Source organism: Lactuca serriola, chromosome 3 (assembly GCF_051521515.1).
Source record: "Lactuca serriola cultivar US96UC23 chromosome 3, Lser_US96UC23_V15, whole genome shotgun sequence".
In the NCBI taxonomy this organism is placed as follows: domain Eukaryota; kingdom Viridiplantae; phylum Streptophyta; class Magnoliopsida; order Asterales; family Asteraceae; genus Lactuca; species Lactuca serriola.
In genome coordinates this window covers 230,975,279-230,996,492 of record NC_136410.1, presented here as the reverse complement: position 1 = coordinate 230,996,492, position 21,214 = coordinate 230,975,279, and the positions used below count along the sequence as shown (strand labels likewise).

Genomic DNA, 21,214 nt, shown 5'->3' with positions numbered 1-21,214 from the left:
ATAATATTTAGGATAGTTGTACTTAAGTATGATAAATATTTGAATAACTTTTTATGGTTCATAACAAACGCTAGTAATGTTTTTCATAATTGTTAACTGAATATAAAAATAAGTTAAATATATAATAATAATAAACATATTATATAAAAAGATACGAAGACATGAAAACGAGAAGTATATTATAACTCTATTGGTTAAACCACCACCAGTGATTAAAATACATATACTATATTTATCTAATTTAAAAATAGAAAAGGTTATGCTGTCATAATAAAAAAAGTTAAATTAAAAGTGAAAAGAAAACGCGTGGATGGTGTGGTGTCGAAGCACTCTATGTAATGTTAACCCATACCCGTCTGTTGTTCACCGTTTCTTTCTGTTCGCCTTGGGGTAGTGCTTGATTACAAAAGCAAAATTCGCACAAAAAAAATGCAAATGCTCTGTAGATCACTAGTAGTACCTTCTGCCATGGCTGCTCTCCCTTCTTCCGAGGTTTCTTTCATTTATCCTCACCTTTTTTCATTTATTTTCTTAGTTAATTTCGTATATACTCTCACGTCTTTCAAGATTCTAAATTCATTCTCTGATTTATTCGGATCGTTGTTTATCGCTTAGTAAAGTTTAAGATCATAGATATTCGCAGTGTCAGATTTCAGTTGCGCTTGATACATATATGTTGCCTATTTAATCGACTTCATCATCGTCATTGAGATTTGGATTCAGTTAGCGTGGTATAGGATATTAAATGCGGAATATATCTTTAGGTCATGCGTACTTGAGATTGTGATTCTCTAAATTACCGACTCATTGTTTCGGAAGGATTTTTTGTAGGAATTTAAGAGGAATGCATATCCTACACGCGATGTTCTAAAGCTGCTACTTAAATTTCAACTGCATATGTTGTTTTTAATAAAATTTTCGTATGCATATATCAAATAAAACTGTTCTAGCGTTAGGGTTTAGGGTGTTTGTTGATCTAATTTTGGCAAGTAGCTACTCTGATGTAACATTGTCTGTGAATCACTCTGAAAGAAACTACGAGAGGGGAAAAGATGAAAGGAGAAAGTAATCATATAGAAAAGCTAGGGGAAAGTTCAGGAAGAATTTGTCAAAACTGGAAAAAAGCTGAATCAACCAACTTAGGAACTATGCCTCTTCAGGATAATGTTTGGGAAAAGAAGGTAAGTTACTTTTTGCCTTTTGTTTTAGTTATCAAAAGAGGGAATACCAGAAAGTAGTTACATTATCCCAATAATATGATAGAAATCATAGAATGGATAGATCATGGATGCCTTAGCATTAATGAATTCATATACACATTGTGTTTTGTTAAAAGTTTTATTTTGTAAGCTTATTGATTGTTTTGTGTTGTGATAGGCGAGAAGAATGGTCTGTGTATGGCCTGGTATAAGGCAACTATGCCTTAGGAAAAACCTTATGTATGGGTTTATGCAGCTCTTTTCATTTCCATTCAAGACATTGAGAGGCGTGAGTCGATCTCTTGGTGTTTCTCATCTGTGTAGCATTTCCAACATGTCTACATCATTGCAAATTGAATTGGTGAGTTTTCACTTCACAAAAGAATATGTACTTTTTTGTTGTATTTGGGTTTCAGTTACCTTTAACGATGTTTAATTTTTTATTTTTGTAAAGAAAAAATCCGTTTATTATAACTAAACAGTATATAAAGTGTAGTTAAAACTTAAAACTTAAAAATACACATATAATGAAAAACTTTATATGAAAATTCACTCCATTCCTACAAGCCAACCACACATGATAATGGAATGTAATAACTCATTCCATATTTCCATTACCTTTGTTTCTTTCATTACCCTCTCCATTCCATATTTCCATTCCTTCTTCAATAATTGTATATATTTATTTGAAGTTTTTTTTTGTGTGTCCTTATACTAGGTACCATGTCTGAAGGACAATTATGCATATCTTTTGCATGATTTAGATACTGGAACAGTTGGAGTTGTTGATCCTTCAGAATCTCTACCAATAATTGATGCCTTGAGCAAGAACAATCGAAATCTCACCTACATTTTAAATACTCATCATCATTATGATCACACTGGTGGGAATATGGATTTGAAAGCGAGGTATGGGGCAAAGGTAATGTTTAGGTGACTAATTCTTTTTTAAAATTATATTAGTTATTTTAATATCATCTCTGTATTACTTATAATGTGTTTGCAATGTTTGATCTTTCAGGTAATTGGATCCAATATAGACAAGGATAGAATACCTGGAATTGATATCAGCTTGAATGATGGTGACACATGGATGTTTGCTGGGCATGAGGTGCATGTGATTGCAACCCCTGGCCACACCAAAGGTTTTTCTGTTACTTTGCTACTCAATTGATTGCCAGATTGTCTGTAAAAAGACATGAATACCCTCCTCATCCTTGATAAAAATCTACCTGATTATAGCAAAGGCATCCAAAATCCAAATACAAAGTACAATTTTCTAAAAAGACGTGAATGCCCTCTTTCGTCCTTAATAAAAAATGGAATAAATTACATGAATGGTGCCTATGGTTTGGGTTAATTTGCGTGCTTGGTCCCTAACTTAATTTTTTAACTCGGAAAGTCCCTACTGTTTGTTTTTGTTACGCGCTTGGTCCCTGTCTTACCTAAAAAGACTATTATTTAAATAGGGAAAAATGGTGGGGTAGGTAAGGTAAGGTGAGGGGGTTGGGGTTGGGGTTGGGGGTGTGTTTATTTAAATAAATTAAAAAATCAAGGGCAAAATAGTTTTTTTAGGTAAGACATGGACCAAGCGTGTAACAAAAACAAACAGTAGGGACCTTCCGAGTTAAAAAAATAAGTTAGGGACCAAACGTGCAAATTACCCTAAACCATAGGGACCATTTGTGTAATTTACTCTAAAAATTGCTCTGAAAACTTATCTAGTCCAGACCTTGTAACAAAAACAGCCTTAGTAATCTTTGGGGTGATTTTTTTTTTGTTTGTCATGGGTCTATCTAATATGCAAAAAAGACGTGAATGCCCTCATCATCCTCAATTTGCTATGTTGATTATTTGGATACAGAAATTTAAACATAGTTTTTATATGTTGCTGGTTGTAGTAAATAGTAATAGATTTCTATATATTTAAAATTAGGATTATTGTACAAGGTAACAAATTTATTTTCTCAAAAAAGAAAAAGAAAGGATAATAGGTGTAAGTAACAAATTGTTAATTCTTGGTTTGTTTGGTTTGGCTGCAGGCCATATTAGCTTCTATTTTCCAGCCTCTCGTGTAATTTTCACTGGAGACACTTTATTCAGCTTATCATGTGGCAAACTATTCGAAGGAACACCTGAACAGGTATTCAGACTACATATTTTACTTTTAATTCACTGCTTCTAAATCTCACTTTTGGTAAGCTTTTGCATAAACATATTGGATATATGTTTCTTAGAGTTCCATATTGTTATTTAGACACCATATTTAGTTTCCCTTTTTTAGCCTTGTATACAATCATACAACTGCATTGCATTTGCATAACATAACTGTTAAAAGTTGTTCTGTTTTGTTTTGTGTATCAGATGCATTCGTCCCTAGAAAAGCTAACATTGTTGCCAGAAGACACAAATATATACTTTGGTCATGAATATACATTGGTAAGTCATGTTTTCTTTTAGACCTAAACACAAGAAATAGCAACCTACTTTCATGTCTTTCTATTAATTACAACATTGTACTTTTTAGGTTTTTTTTTTCTTATTAAGGCAATCCACTTTGAAATATCTACCTAATTATAGCATTGTACTTTGAAAAACCTACCCAATTCTAGCAATGAAAATTGCTATAATGTATAGTTTTCTCAAAGTAGAATGCTATAATAGTAAAAAACAAAGTAGGGAGTTATAATCACCAAAAGAAAGAAAGTATGTTGCTGTTTTTAAAAAAAAAAAAAATCATGTGCACCATTTATGAAGCATGTAAGTTTATTTAATTAACAGTTAGAATTTTGTATATACAGAGTAATTCAAAGTTTGCATTAGCTGTTGAGCCTGAGAATTCGGAGCTACAATCATATGCAGCCAACATAGCCAATCTCAGGAAAAAACACTTGCCCACGGTAATGTTATTTTGATTTATGTTTTTTATCCACAATAGCAACGTACTTTAATCTCACTACTAATATTTGCAATATACTTATATTCTACACCCACAATATTAACATACTTTATATAGCTTTTTTTTATATGTGAATGTTTTCTACTTCTTTGGATTGTGTAAAACTGTATTTTGCTAAAATAGTTTTTACTCTTAAAAGTAATCGTTTGCTTGTATCATGTGAGGGGATTATATTCCAATCCTCCATTCTTCTTGTTCTTATTAGAACATTACTCTCTTAAGAATTTTGAAAGTAGATTGCTATTAATTAAGCATGTGTGACCATGATTGGTTTTGTGGATCAGGTTCCAACCACCTTAAAGAAGGAAAAGCTATGCAATCCTTTCTTGCGTACTTCAAGTCAAGCAATACGCAGTGCGTTGAAAATTCCAGTGGATGCAACTGATGCAGAGGCCTTGGGAGTCATCCGAGAAGCCAAGGATAATTTCTAAATAAATTCCCATAATCATAATACCCTTTTCTCTACTGTCATGCACATAAGAAATTAGGTCTAGCATTTTGGAATTTGTGTTAGCAACTATACACTACACTTGGTGTTTGTTGGACATTTCACAAAACTAAGAATGAACGATTGATTGATTGATTGGTTTTTTGCTTTTGGTCTTTTCACTAACTATAAGCCATAGTGGATGTGGATGCCAACTAAGAGTTGAGGGCTGTTTGGTAACCTTTGTATGGAACCATTCAGAGGACATATCTTAATATGTCAGCATGCGGTGCGGTTGGTTCATGGTTTAGCCTCTGAATGACCTTTGAACGAATCAAAAGCCTTGGAATTGCCACTGAATGGTTAAGCAATCTTACCTTCTCTTAACTATTAAGAGATTTGAACCAATCAGTTGATTTACCAAACAACTCTTTAATCTGGTTAAAGTTGACATAAGTGATGTAATTGAAACCCATTAGATGCTCTTATATAGATATCAATGGGAACATTCCATGGGCCCTCTTTGTTGACCAAGGGAAAACCTTGGGCTAAAAATACCAAGCACATCATGTGGACATGGCAAACCATTTCTGAAGAGAGACCTATGGTCACCTTAGAGTTGAACCTAGTAGGTAGAAGTGGGCAAAAGAAAAAAGAAACTGGTTCATGATCCGAAACCGGTTTTTAAATTTAAACTGATTTGACAAAAACATGTTTTGATGCATAAATATTGTAAGCAACATGGAGGTTAATATACTTTTTTATGACAGAAGACAGAGGTATGTATGCAACATGGAGGTTAATATACAAAAGTAAGTGGTTTAACAGAATTACGTTTACTTTTCTTTTGCGTAAACTTACAGCAATGGAAGTTAATATAGGTAAGTATGTAAAGCCTGAGAGTTCACAAGTAATGGAGGTTTTTGGTTGTTTTTTTTGTTCACCGGTAATGAAGTCAACAATAGGCATTGGAAAATGGAAATGTAGTTTGCTTTGTTTATTAGACACTAGGTGTGAAACCCGTGCATTACACGGGTTAATTAAAAAAGTTAAATATAAGGTGTAGACATTAAGGCGTTGTTTGTTTTTTTGAAACGAAAATTTATGAAGTCTGCGGACCACCTCTGCAATCCTCTATAACAGAAGAGGTGGAACAAACGGCTGCAGCCCATAATAATAAGCATGTTTGTTTTTTAACATCAGCAGACTGCTGCAGTAAACTGAAATTTAAATAAACTAATTTTATAAACTGAAAATAGTTTTCAACACCAAAATTTAAATAATTCTAGTCTTAAAACATTGAAAGGGTACTAAAAAAACATATAAAAAACAAAAATATAAAACTTAAAAAAAACTTACAAAAATATAAAAGAAGCCAACAACTTTATTCTAGAAAAAAACTAATTTTAAAAAACATAAAAAAGAAAATAATAAAAAAATTTAAGAAATAATTGCAAATGATGTCTACAAAGTTCGTAAAAAATTACACACGTTAAAAAAGATGAAATTGAAACTGAAAATATTATTAATAGAAACGGTAAAAAAATTAAAGTTTTTTTTTCTTTTTTTTTTTAAAATCAAGTTCAAAAAAATTTATGGAAACTATAATAAGAAATTGTATCAAATCCGTAAATGAAAGTTTAAAAAAATCTAAGTTTAAAAAAAAATAAAAGTTAAAAAAAAAGTTGTACCAAAATTCTAAAAAAAAACAAATCAAAAATATGAAAGCTGAAAATGTTTGAAGAGGTAAGTCAAGTGCTGCGCCACACAGCACACGTACAGAGGTTTTGCAGTCTGAAGTCTTCCAAAAACAAACTGCTGCGAGAGGGAAAGTGTTGCGTGTGTGTTACGCCTCGCAACAGAAAGTGGTTTGAAGTTGTTTTTTATAAAAAAACAAATAGCACCTAAGTATTTTCTAAAGTAAAATTTTTAAATAAATATACATAAAATGATGAATAAGTAATTCAATCTATACTAATAAAAAAAATATTAACATATTTAAAAAATCATGTTGAATATGAATGTTTAAAATTAAGTATTTTTTAAAATAAACATTCGAAATAAATACAATAAATAAAATAAACCACAGGGACCATATGTAATTTGTCTTAATTAATCTATACTAATAAAACTAATTAATATAAATTCACAAATGGAATTCATTAAATAGAAATAAAAATTCATCAAATGAAAGGTTTACAATATATGTTAATTATTATGAAGTGATATTTTAATAGGTGGAAGTTGAATAAAAATGATAAAAATACAAAAATGACAAATGGAAAAAAAATAATTTTAAAATTCTAAGAAAATAACATATGTCAAATTCAACAAGAAGTTGACATTTGACAAAATTATCTTTATTTAGTAGGGTAGATTAGCATGACAAAGATTGATAAACTTGCAGCGGGTATGGTACAAAAGGAATGATTTTATGAAGATTTTCTTCCAACCTCGTAATGTCAAACTTCAGCCTCACTTCCTATTACCAGTTTGCAAAAATAGGTGCAACATACAGAACAAAGTGTATTTTTCTTTTTCTTTAAGCTCTTCTCCTCTCATTTCTGTTTGGGTCGACACAAAAGAATGTTTCATATTAAATGTTTAGTGACAAGTTTAGTAACCCGGTTGTCACTTGGCCGAGATACTTGGCTATTCTAAATGTGTGTTTTCGGAATTATAGACTACACGCATTCATTTTGATACCCTTTAAAACAAAAATGCTTATGATTAATAATAATAATAATAATAATAATAATATAATAGTGGTGGTGGTAGCGGCGGCGGCGTTGATGGTGTAATAATGATATTGGAACTCAATTAATTAGGGATTTTATTTATTATAATTATTTTTTAAGAACGATTCACACATCTATATCATATATATATTTGTCTATAATGAGATTTGAACCTCAATCAGATAAATGAATGATACATTTTCAAATATTTGATATCATTAGATCCAAGACCCTTTCATAAAAATTAATAACTAGTTTGGATTGAAAATTTTATGAGGATTTGAAATTGAAATCCATCACAATCCCCGATTATAAAACTAGACAAGATTTCAAATACCGGAAATTTGTCCTTGTTTGCGAGTATTTAGAAATCCTCCAAAGGGAAAAAAAATTAAGAATTTCTATGAAAGATTTATGACAATTCAATTAACTAAAATTTATAGCTATAATATAGTATTATTCTGTTTTCTTTGCTGAAGACCATTTTTTTTAACTTTTTGCGTAAAACAATAAATACTTTAACCATGACTTCCTTTGTTTTGTTCTGTAAAAAGATTAGTTTATTATATATTAGGTTATAACCCATGGAAACAACGATTGACAATGTAAAATAATGTATAGATTATTAACATAATAATCATTAATCATAGATTTGTAAATATTTATTTTTATACAAAGATTGATGTATTAACTATACTTGTATCATGTAAAATGAAATAGAAACTTAAAATAAACTAAAAAAACAAAAATAAAAACAATCTATCATTGAAATAACATTGTTTTATTTAAAATTAGAAAGTAATATAATGTAAGAAACATACATGAAAGAAAACATGAGAATATAAATTACAAATCCATAACTTTACATGGAGCAATTACGAGTAAAATATTAATTTTTCTAAAAAAACACTGAACGGAAGAAAAAAACCGAAAGACAAATGGAAACCAACATGAAAATGAAAGCTAAAATAAGGTGTATGGATGTGTTGGTCGTGGGGAGAGACTCGTCCAAAAGGAAAGAATGCGTCTTTTGACAACTGTTGCATTTGATAGTTTGAAGGGGATAATACTTTTGGAATTAAAGATGAAGATCGACAATTATATAAACATTGAGTACAAATAATGATGATGAGGTTGATCTCGCCCATGTTGCTTGTAGATTCGAGGTTAGTTTTTTTTTTTAATATCCATTAAAGTAAAGTCAGAAGAAATATTTAAAATTATCATTTTACCATTCGTGGTCAGCATAGTAAAGACCGGTACTTACAAAGCGCCCAACCAAAATCATTAAAAGAAAGACTAAATCTTCTTCCATATACATAACATCAACTAGAACCGGTAAATTCACAATTTTACCCTCAAATAAAAAACATAATCTTTATTCATACAAGATGCCCACAAGGAGCCCAACCAAAAATGTATTGTTTGACCATTTTACCATTTTACCATTAACAGTTTGCATAAAAGCCTATAACACGCAAAAACATCAACTTTTTAGGCATTAATTTTATTTACTGCAGGAAACAAAAGAAACCAATTAAATAATTAAGTAAAATTCATTGCTATTTAGTATTTACAAAGCATGAATATGAAGAATAGAAAGTAAGATGCTATAAAACCCAAAATTTTAAGGGTAATTTTTATTTTTAGAATGACCATAAATTATAAAAAGGAACCTCTCATTTAAATAGGAGACAACCTCTCTGCATTCAAACAACGCCAATAAGAGCTCCTAAAACTAAACATAGCAGGAAAAAAATGAATCCCTACGTGTAAAATGGACAAAACAATCACACCAAAGATGAAAGTCTAGAAATTAGAGCACCACCCGATGAAATTTTTATGATGATTAAACACAACGACAAAGCTCCAAAAAATAGAAACATCTACAAAAAACTTGGCCATGATTTCTAAAAGTAACCTAGTATAAGTTCCACAAAATTGACCTCTTTTATGGCCATGATTTCTATGACAAAAAAACACCTGATGCTAAAAAATATACAAAAATAACCGACGAGACTTCAAATAGTCATATCCAACTAAACTATTCATTAAAAATAACCAGTACTAAAGTTAATAATTTTGTTTTTCCTTCGGCAATTATCATTTGTAAGGTAAGTTTTTACCTCGCCCATTCTATCCAACCATAAGATCTAACAATTTTAGTCCAATTTTTCTAACACCAATTTCGCAACATAGGTAGGATTATGATTTAAATTTCTAAAAAGGTTACATATTCCTTTCAAACATGATAAAGGAGGAAGCAAGATCAAGTTGGCATATTTCTTTTTCATACTCTTCATCTTAACCTATTGTGTAGCATCCAGTCTGCATATATCATTGCTTGAGGTTTGATCCTCCAGCTGAAACCAAGCCAACCCACAATCTGAATCAGTATTTGGCCAAATAGAAAGCTATGTTCATTCAGAAAGTAGATCCAATACAACTTTGGAATGCTAAATCATTTTATATGAACATAACTAAAATCTTGTGTTACTTACAAAGATTGCAAAGACATTTAAATATCATAAAAATAGTTAATCTGAAGCAAGGTATGCCAACCTGCAACTTTTTCCCCCCAATAAGAACTTATTTATTATTCATTCAAATAAAAAGAACTTTTAATTTACCCAGACATTTCATCAAACAGTTAATCTACAAACATAAAAACTAAAAGTTATACACGCACAAATGATTTTTGTTCAAATCTTTAGCATATGGGTATGTGTTATCTATTAAGAGACCCCAAAAAATATGCAGGAAAAAAATTGTATCAGGACTTGGTATGTAAGATACGTGAGATTGAGAAGAGAAGAGAACCTTTTTAATCTCGAATTTTGCTGGGCAACATTAGAAGCACATCAAGTTCTACAAAATTGCTTGAGCTCTTCCTTATCTAAAAAATATGAAAAATATACGCAGTTACATAGTAACATGACTCATAATCCGAAAAACTTGAAGGCATTTTAAGACTTTGTAGATTCAAGATATCAAATTTTCATTACTTGCACATGTCATATTTGAAATCGATGTCATTTTTGATCAGGTATATAGTTAAAAACAAAGTTGGAAGAAGAAGAATGATACCTTACTAAGCTTAAATCGAGAATCGAGAATGATTAGTCGTTGAGGAATATATATAATACAGGACACATATATGAACCGATTGATTACAAAATTGGAGAAGATTACATGCTAATTTGTCATGGAATATATTGAATTGATAGAGTTGTTACCATAATAATCCAGCGTAAATGATAGTAATACCAAAAAATCAGGAAATCTGTTAAGGGACAGATTGATAGAAGCACAAGGTCTTATATAGCTAGGAATAAATCAAAGGGTGCATGAAAGGATGCCACGTGCCAAAGTAGATAGGTATAAGAGGGACATGTGGCATATTATGCTTTTGTTTATTAGAGGATGTAGATGTAGATGCAGATGTAGATGTAGATGTAAGTGTAGATAGATGTAGATGTAGATATAGATGTAGATGTAGATTTAGTTTTTCATGTAAAACTAATTACTTGTAAGTCCAGTTGATGAATCATATTACAAATTTACAAGCCCGGTGGGTGGTTTCTTCCACAAACATTGTGTTATAAAAAGGGAATATGACTTATTAAGGTGATTAATTTTTCGGTTTGTTCTGTAACATCCCAAAAACTATAACCAAAAATTTTATTTTTAATTATTAAATAAAACCATAGTTATCAAAATCATCTCATCAAAACATGAGACATAGTATCTCAAAACATCATAAACAGTATATCCATATCAAACACCCATCAAATAAATCAGAGTAAACATCCCAAGCTAAAAACACTATGGTGTGTGCAATGCAGTCATCCCGAACTATTCCCCTTGCTACCGGAAGTAACTGAAACCAAAACTAAAAACCGTAAGCACGAAGCTTAGTGAGTCCCCCCAAACTACCACATACTATACACATAATCACATAATCACATATAAACATATTGTAGGCCCTGCCACTTCATCGGGCCCCACACGACATCGGGTAGTGTCCGACATTGGGCCCCGCACGACATCGGGTAGTGTCCGACATTGGGCCCCGCCCGACATCGAGAAAAGTTCGGTATACATATAAACATATCAAAAAATACACATAAACTAATCACATAACATAAACATATAAACATTCCTCGGGCCTCGCCCGACGTCGGACCGAAATCCGGAAGCATACAAACATTCTTCGGGCATTGACCGACATCGGACTGTAATTCGGAACATACAAATACAGACACATGCAGAATCATGAAGACATCAAGCATACAAACATTCCTTGGGCACCGCCCGACATCGGACCAAAAAACATATAAACCTACATCGGGCACCGCCCGACATCGGACCTTAGTCCGGAATACATACAGTCATACATACGGGCAGACATTGGTGCCTTCGACCCATTCGAACAGGGGGAAAACTCACCAGAATGCTGAATCTCACGGTAAAGAATCTCTAGCTCCTGCTCCGACGACTCCCAAGCTATTATTACCAAAATAACATTTAAGTGGTGTTTGTTTTTTGTCTACAGTTCTTCTTGACCTCTTCCGCCTGCGCGGCGCAGACCACACACAGACATTAGCCTTCGCAGACTGTTTGCTTTTTTGAAGACTGCAGACCTAAAATGTTTGTGCGCCCTCTTCTTGGCGCATATATGGACTAAAGTCTTCTAACATCTTCTAGCCTAAATATACACATATCTTTTTTTTTTTTAGTTTTTTTGACTTGATATTTATTCCAACTTTATTAGTGATAAACAATTTGAAAAATAAAGTTACAACACTTAAAAAAAAAGTTCGACGACACAAACATGATCTTTTTGAAAAATTTATAAACAAAAATTTATTACAATAATGGTCGTTGAAGCTGTTTATATAAATATGAAAAAAATCATAATATATTCTTATATTTTTTGTGCAAAATTTTATAAAACATTATTTAATACCATATCGTCAATTTCTTAAAAAAATATTTATGGAACGTTTATAATTGATTGAATTGAAAAAATCGAAGTTTATTTCCATCCATTTATGTATCAAATTCTTTGATTCCTAATTACAATGTTTAAGTATAACTCTGCGACTAAAATTATTGGTTTTTATCAAATATATATGTTAATTTGTACTATTTTATTTTCACTTTTTATACAATAATACATAAAAGTTGATATAGATTTGTTAATTATTTATAACAAAGTCATAAAAATATTAAAAATCACTTTGTAGTTTAAAAAAATCACTTAATTTAGATTTTAGTTTATTTTAGTAGCCTGCAGATGTAAAAAAAACAAACAATCTTCTTTTTTCAGACTGCAGACGTTTGGTCCACCTTTTCTGCTGTAGAGGTCTATAGATGTGGTCCGCATACTGTAGACATTTTGTCTCAGAAAAACAAACAACACCTTAGTCAAAACCTAATAATTCTTCTTAGGGTAAAATGACCATTTTACCCCTGATCTAATCCAGTCCATAACCTAGGCCCAAATCCATAAAATGAAAGACCCAATTCTTGATAGCCTTCCTAAGCCCACTAGCGGCCCACTAATGACCCAATTTTCTAAATTAGGCCCAACTCCTCCAATGGGCCTTCCCTTAAGCCCAAACATATTTTTGGCCCAAAATCTGGTTTTTGATGACTCAATAAGGCCCAAAGCTAAGAAGTCCAAGAATGGCCGAAACCGAGGCCCAAAACAAAACCTAGCCCACTGCCTGAGTACGTGGGGCATACTAGGGTGTACGTTGTGCATACATGCTTTTTGGCTTGTACGCTGCGCGTACATGCTTGTGCGCCCATCGTTCTGCTCTGTTAAGCCACTTATACCATTAACCACTTAATACTTTATTCTAGAGGTTAAAATCACAGATCCAAGTCGTCTTCAACGTCTTAATCCATAAAGTCACTGACTTGGTGACTTTACACGACCAAAATGAACCCAAACTCAAAGTATAACAATCTACTTCCATGAAAGTGACCTTAATTCTTGTATGGGTGGATTTCAACCCCAAAATGGCAACTTTATGATTCTAGAACTCAAATAACACTAAGAGTGGCAACTCTAAGTTCCAGAAACGACATGAACACAAGGGAATTCATCCATGGACCAAAAGAGTCCATAAACCCAACCTAAAAGAGATCAAAGAGAATAACCACCAAGTGTCACACCCCCAAACCGAAACAGCGAAAACGTTCGGGGGCGGAGGACATCATGTACAGTATCACACCAATTGCATCATAGTAATCAAAGTAAACACAACCATTACATTGAATAAATAAGGTATTTACATCTTTTCGATACATAGTTTGTATGACATCAAAATGTATAACAAAAGTATAAAAGACGCTACTCTAAAAGTCCCGTCTTCTCAAAACCTACGGGTGTACCTGTCTACCGGTTCCTTGAGAATACAAGTGGTTTTGAAAGTGTATCAACATTTAAGTTGGTGAGTTCATAAGAATGTTTTTGTACTGAAATCTTGACTTTGAATCTTAGAAAATGTTTGTATGTTTCTCAATAAAACCCAATATTTTCTTTAGTAGTGAAAAGTAGTCTTAGACCTAAAGACCAAAATGTATGTTTGTTACCGTATTCTGTAATTGTATATTGTAGTAGTGTTTGATAAGAACTCTTGTTTGTATATATTTGTATGTATGAATGGATACCACCAGCTGTATTGTATAGTATTGTTTTGTATAAAAACCCTTGTATAAAATCCCTAGATACCTCAAGTAATGTATACCACTAGTGATGTATAGTAGTTTTATTACTTAAAATAAAACCAAGTGTTTGTATTCCCTAGAATCCTCCAGTTGTATTGTATAGTAGTTCTATTAATTAAAATAAAACTATTTGAAGAATTGAAATACCGTAAACAAATGGTTAGTTTATACTGTTGTGAGTTTGATATAACCATGCTTGATGTGACCTAGTGACCTCTATGACGTTCTTCAGGCATCAGAATGGCATGACATTTGTCACCCTAGGCCTGCCGACCTAACTGTAGCTAAGAGTTTAGGTGTGGGATTGTCAGTCCCGTATAGATCTATACACAAATCTCACGCTCTCCCTCCAGAAGACTCTGGTTATACTGTATAGGATTTAGTTCTGTACCCTGGTGGATACATTTGAAGTAGTGCCTCACAACCCTGTATTAACTAGTTTACGTGTAGTGTTGTAGTGTTCTCTTGTACTTGAAACTGTATGTATAACCTTGTAGTGTAAAATAATTATACTTAAATAGTTATTAATATTGTACTCTTGTATTCGGAAAATAGTTTTGTATACCATAAACTATATCTACCATAGTTTATATGTTCAATTCTGTATAATGTTCTTGAAATAGTAAGACAGTGTATTGTATCCCAAACTATACCTATTATAGTTTGTGTGTATGTTCTCATTTCATGTATTGAATTCTGTAATAGTAATGTAATGTTCACAAACTATATCAACCATAGTTTACATGTAAGGTATGTACTGTACTAAAAACTTTGCAATTTTGACTGTATGTTGGAAAACTACCCTTATGCTCGACATGTTACAAAAGGGTTAAAATATCTGAATATTTTTATAAAATGTTGTGATTACTCGATTTGTATCAATTGAAAAAGTTTTTAATTTATTTGAAAGCGTTTGTATAAAAATATAAAAGTCCTTGTGTTTTACTTGTATTCCCCCTGAAAACATTTAAAATAGTTGAAAATGTAGGAGTATGAACTCACAGTTGTTTATGTGTATGTGTTGGACAACGAGACTGGAAAGATGACCCTCAAGTTGATGTACGCGGAATTAACGGTATCCTAATAATCGTTAAACACATAATTGTATTTAAATTAGTGAAACCATTAATTAAAGTGTTGAAAAACACTTGTTTTTGTGTCAGGAATAGTTACCGAGAATTATTTGAAGTAATTGGAAGGATTTTCGGTCAAGACTCAACCGAGAATCAGGTTCTCGGTCTTGATGAATGAGCGGTCAGAACTGGTTTTCGGCCGAACACAGGTTCTCGGCCGAACATGGGTTCTTGGTTCTGATGCTGTTTTCGGTCACTTGAAGATTTGAAGAATGTTCTTGATGTTCTTGGTGAAAATATGAAGATTTGAAGGTTTCCACTTGAAGATATGGGTGTTCTTGGATGATCATTGGGAGCAAAATGAGAGTGTTTTCGAGTGAAATGGGTGAGAAATGATCAAGTTTTTGGATGGAAACCTTTATACCGGTTGGGTTCTCTATCTGAAAGGGAGTTCTAGGTCGAGAATGGGTTTTCAGCCGAAACCAGTTCTTGGTCCAAAGGTTTTCCACCGAAAAGGGTTTTGTGCGAGTGGTTTTCGGTTCCGAGGAAAACCTTAGTTTTTGTGTGATATTGATTACGAAAACTTATATAAACATTATTTATATAGTTTAAGTTATTTTCTAACCTTCAAGAATTTAACGAAATAAATAAAGTTCGAAATTTTATTTAAGAAGGTTGACTTTTATTGACTTGGAAAATATCGGGTTGTCACAGCAAGTTCATAACTTTAAACCTCCAATGAGAGCCAAAAGCTGGTGAGGTTCTGGATCCAAAAGCTCTATCTTCTCCAACAAGTCCTCAAGAACGAACACCTTCTTCAAAAGTACCACAATATTCTTCTAATGACCTTCAAAGCTCCAAGAACACACAAGGAATGATTAGGGTTTATAGAGTAGGGTTTGAGGGACAAGGAGGCTGATAAGATTAGGGTTCCACTCCATAATGTTGCTTAAATAGTGGCCAAATACCTGGAAACTAGGGTTTTCACAAACCCTACGTACGCCCAACGTACATACATGTACGCCCAACGTACGTGTCCGTGGTCCCGATCTGATTCGCTCGAGTACGCTAAGCGTACACCTTGGTATGCACGACGTACTCGTTGCACACTTGTATGCCCCGCGTACCTAGTGATACGCCACACGTACATACCCTAGGACCAAAAGTGAAAACTTTAAAATATAAGGGTACAAATGGAACGTACCTCACTTCAGGTGTTACATGTTCACATCTAGATAACTATTTTTTTGTATACATCTAGGTAACGAACTTGTTAGAAGTGTTCATGTATAACCATTATGACCTGCTGTAGCAGGTTACATCCGATTATCATGGTCATATGTGAACACATTCAACAAGTTTGTTACTTAGGTATGTACACAAAAAATAGTTCAAAAGTAAGAGTAAATTACACGAGTGATCCTTGTGGTTTAGGAAAATTTGTGTGTTTGGTCCCTAACTTATTTTTTAAACTCGAATGGTCCCTACTGTTTATTTTTGTTGCACTCTTGGTCCCTGTCTTACCTAAAAAGACTATTGTGCCCTTATTAATTTATTTTTTAATTAAATTTCTTATTTATATATTTAAAAAAATTAATAGACCCTACATATCTGTATCTCCTCAACCTAAACCTAAAACCACATTTGAGAAATTTAATATGGGCCCCACCGGTCATCTCTCATCCTCCTCAACTTCTATTTTATTTCCACCTTTAATGACATCGACGTCTTCACCATCCCTTCCTTTTTCGGTCCTTCAACTCTGACGAACTAACACCACAACCTACTGTCCTTCAACTCGGGTTGAGTTATCAGTTCTTTGATTGAGTTGGTTGCGACATTGTTGGTATCATTTGTATTATCTGTTTATGTTCTGAAGTTCAGTTGAAATCTTGGATGATTGGTTGAATGAATTTTTTTAATTAGTTCTAGTTTTATTTTGATATCCTATTAACGAATTGATTGATTAATCCTTGAAATTTTTGCATGCATGTTGGAATTTGAGAATGCCATATGTGGATTCGGATTCTCCCGTTGTAAAAGCTCAAATTTTCAAATAATTTTTTTAATTTAAAATAGAACAACATTATTCAACAAAAGTATTTATTCCAAGTTCATTTCAAAAATACAATTAAAAGAATCCCTAAGATCTCCAACAATGGCAGTGTGTACGCGTCACGCCGGCGCCTTCCCACGGTCGTCACTAGTACCTGAAACACATAAATACAACTTGTAAGCATAAATGCTTAGTGAGTTCCCCAGTATACGACTTACACACATACGCCTTTCCAGGCCCTGACCTTCCGGTCCACAAAACATTGCCTTCCGGCCCGTAATATAATCGCCTTCCGGCCCATAACATATCGCCTTCCGGCCCGTATCATATTGCCTTCCGACCCATAACATTTACAACACATAATACATATAACATAACACACATAGCACATACATCATACACCATACCTGTCCTTTCTGTCACACAACATATCGCCTTCCGGCCCATATAATCATACATATCATGTATAGCATCTACCTTTCTAATTATAGCATAAGTAACATATATCACGTACGACCTTCCGGTCTCACAGTCAAACCCTTCCGGGTGGTGTATAGTGAGAAAACTCACCTCGTAGTATGCAAGCTATAAACCCTTGGAGCTACTCGCACTCGATCCGCTAATCTGCAGGCTCCCTATAATACCACATACCTTTATTAATGATCTTAGCAAACAAGACAACTGACCCTATGAAATTACATACAGGTCAACGGTCAACTTGACCGGACTCGTCGAGTGCAAAGGCGACTCGGCGAGTCTAGACGTCCTCCCCAACTTCCCTGTTGTTCCCCTTTCTACCCGTCGAGTATCCCCCTTGACTCGACGAGGTCCTTGTGGAAGAATCGCGGGGCCACCCCGACTCCACTCGCCGAGTCTAAAGATCGACTCGGCGAGTCCCAGTAAATCTTCAAGCTACTCGCCGAGTCTGAAGAACAACTCGGCGAGTCCAAGCGGATCTTCAAGCTACTCGCCGAGTCTGATCATTGGACTCGGCGAGTCCATGCCATGCAGCCAATCAACTGCCTCCTGTAATTCGCATGGTTCCGAAATATATAGATATGGGACTTCCTGGACCTTTAAACATACTATTACTGGGATTAAAACGCTTGTAACAACACTATAATCTATCTAATCACTAAATGGGTTTCCTAAACCCTAGATTCGTGTACAACACCAAAACAACAGAAATGATCCGAGTATTACCTGGAAAACGTGTTCTCTGTGTCTCCAACCTTCAGAGCTCAATCCCCTTGATCCTCCTTTGACCACAACCTTGCCTCTTCTTGCCTAAAAACTCCTTCAAGTTTCCACTAGCCTTCACTCTCGTTCCAGATGCCCACAGACGTTTAGGTTATCTTCAATCGGCCAAAAGACGAGAAATGACGGCCCTAAAGACGTTATATACGATCCAGAATCAAAACGGCTAGGGTTTCTACTGAACAGCGTCGACTCGCCGAGTCCCTAATGGACTCGTCGAGTCCAGTCGCGAATCTGCGACCAAGACCGTGGTCCTACTCGGCGAGTCAGGCACCAACTCGCCGAGTCCCCTCCTAAAAATGCCCCAAAAAGTTTTAAAGCAATACCTGAAATTCCGGGCTGTTACAACTCTCCCCCACTAGAACTAGACTTCGCCCTCGAAGTCTCACTCTGCGAATAACTCCGGATGTTGCTCCCGCATTTCACTCTCCGGCTCCCAAGTCATCTCCGATCCCTTCCGATGTTGCCACTGAACCAACACCAGAGGTATCTCCTTGTTCCGCAGAACCTTGATCTTCCGATCCCTGATAGCTACTGGTCTCTCGGCGTAATTCAGGCTCGCATCCACCTGAATATCCTCTAACGGAACCACTGCCGATTCATCGGCTATACACTTCCTCAACTGTGATACGTGAAAGGTATTATGAATCTGACCCAGCTCCGCTGGCAACTCCAACCGATAAGCTACCCGACCTACCCTTGCAATTACACGAAATGGACCTATGAACCGGGGCCCCAATTTGCCCCTCTTTCTGAACCGAATCACTCCTTTCCAAGGAGAAACCTTTAGGAGAACGAAGTCGCCAACCTGGAATTCGAGCTCGGACCGGCGTCTGTCCGCGTAACTCTTCTGTCGGCTCTGGGCGGTCAATAACCTCTGCCTAACCTGATGAATATGTTCGGTCGTCTGAAGTACGATCTCCGTACTGCCCATCACTCTCTGTCCCACCTCTCCCCAGCAAATGGGAGTCCGACACCTCCTACCATACAACAACTCAAAAGGTGGCATACCAATGCTCGAATGATGGCTGTTGTTGTAGGAAAACTCAGCCAAAGGCAAATGTGCATCCCAACTACCCCCGAAGTCTAACACACACGCTCTAAGCATGTCTTCCAATGTCTGAATCGTCCGCTCGCTCTGACCGTCGGTCTGGGGATGGTATGCGGTACTAAAATGCAGTTTAGTACCCAACTCCTCATGGAATTTCTTCCAGAACCTGGAAGTGAAACGTACATCGCGGTCCGAAACAATCGAGATCGGCACTCCATGCCGAGATACTATCTCTCTCACGTATAACTCTGCCAACTTCTCTGCTGATGAACTTTCGCTAATGGCAAGAAAGTGTGCACTCTTTGTCAACCTATCCACAATCACCCAAATTGCATCGACTCCTCTGGCAGTTCTCGGCAATTTGGTGATGAAATCCATCGTAATCTGTTCCCACTTCCACTCAGGAATCTCCAAGGGCTGCAACTTACCATGCGGTCTCTGGTGCTCGGCCTTAACCCTACGGCAGGTCAAACACTTCTCAATGAACCAAGCGACGTCTCTCTTCATGCAAGGCCACCAATATTCCTTTCTCAAATCCAAATACATCTTCGTAGCACCGGGATGGATCGAGAATTTCGATCTGTGAGCCTCCTCCATCAAAGTAGCACGCGTACCGCCCACGAATGGTACCCAAATCCGACCCTGAAATGTCAGAAGTCCTCGTCCATCCCTAACAAACTCTGAAATTAACCCGACGACCCGCTCCTTCTTCTGCATCTCGGATTTCACGACCTCGGCCTGTGCCCCACGAATAGCATCTAATACCGGAGTCATCACCGTCAGCCTCAGACATACGTCCCGCAATGGAGTACTCTCCGCCCTACGACTCAATGCATCGGCTACCACATTAGCCTTGCCTGGGTGGTATAGGATCTCACAGTCATAATCCTTAACCACGTCCAACCATCTCCTCTGACGCATATTTAGGTTGGGTTGATCCATCAAATACTTCAAACTCTTATGGTCCGTGTATATAGTACAACGAACCCCGTACAGGTAGTGACGCCAAATTTTGAGAGCGAACACCACTGCCCCCAACTCTAAGTCATGTGTGGGATACCTCGCTTCGTGAGGCTTCAGCTGCCTCGATGCATAAGCTATCACATGGCCCCTCTGCATCAACACTGCACCCAGTCCCGAAATCGATGCGTCGCAATATACGACAAAGTCCTCCATCCCTTCCGGGAGGGCTAATACAGGGGCTTCGCACAGTCTCTGACGAAGTGTCTCGAAGGAAGTCTGCTGCTCGGGTCCCCATGAAAATGTAACACCCTTCCGGGTCAATCTGGTGAGCGGTACCGCGATCTTGGAGAAGTTCCTAATAAACCTTCGATAGTACCCCGCCAACCCAAGGAAACTCCTGATCTCAGAAGGTGACTTCGGTGCCTCCCAACTCATCACTGCTTCCACCTTGGCCGGATCAACCAATATCCCTGCCTGATTAACAACATGTCCCAGAAATTGGACCTCCCGCAACCAGAAGTCACATTTGGAGAATTTTGCATATAGCTTCTCCGACCTCAGTACCTCAAGGACCTCCCTCAAATGTCCCTCATGCTGCTCTCTAGACCGCGAATACACCAGGATGTCGTCGATAAACACAATCACAGACCGATCCAGCATCGGCCTGCATACCCTGTTCATGAGGTCCATGAACACTGCTGGGGCATTGGTGAGCCCAAAAGGCATCACCACGAACTCGTAATGCCCATA

At 35.6% G+C, this 21,214-nt stretch overlaps 1 protein-coding gene across 2 annotated transcripts; it reads left to right on the top strand.

Annotated features, from left to right (window-relative positions):
- Positions 1–334: 334 nt before the first annotated feature.
- LOC145093675 (hydroxyacylglutathione hydrolase 2, mitochondrial-like) lies at positions 335–4,741 on the top strand. Of its 2 annotated transcripts, XM_079031887.1 has the most exons (9): positions 355–492; positions 1,033–1,181; positions 1,378–1,560; positions 1,918–2,121; positions 2,221–2,344; positions 3,242–3,342; positions 3,564–3,638; positions 4,001–4,099; positions 4,443–4,741. In XM_079031887.1, the coding sequence occupies exons 2-9, from the start codon at positions 1,053–1,055 to the stop codon at positions 4,587–4,589; spliced, it is 1,062 nt and encodes a 353-aa protein (XP_078888013.1). In that variant the 5' UTR covers positions 355–492; positions 1,033–1,052; the 3' UTR covers positions 4,590–4,741. The 2 variants fall into 2 exon arrangements, with proteins under 2 accessions (XP_078888015.1, XP_078888013.1); XM_079031889.1 differs by lacking the exon at positions 1,033–1,181 and having other exon boundaries at positions 335–492.
- The last annotated feature ends 16,473 nt before the right edge of the window (positions 4,742–21,214 follow it).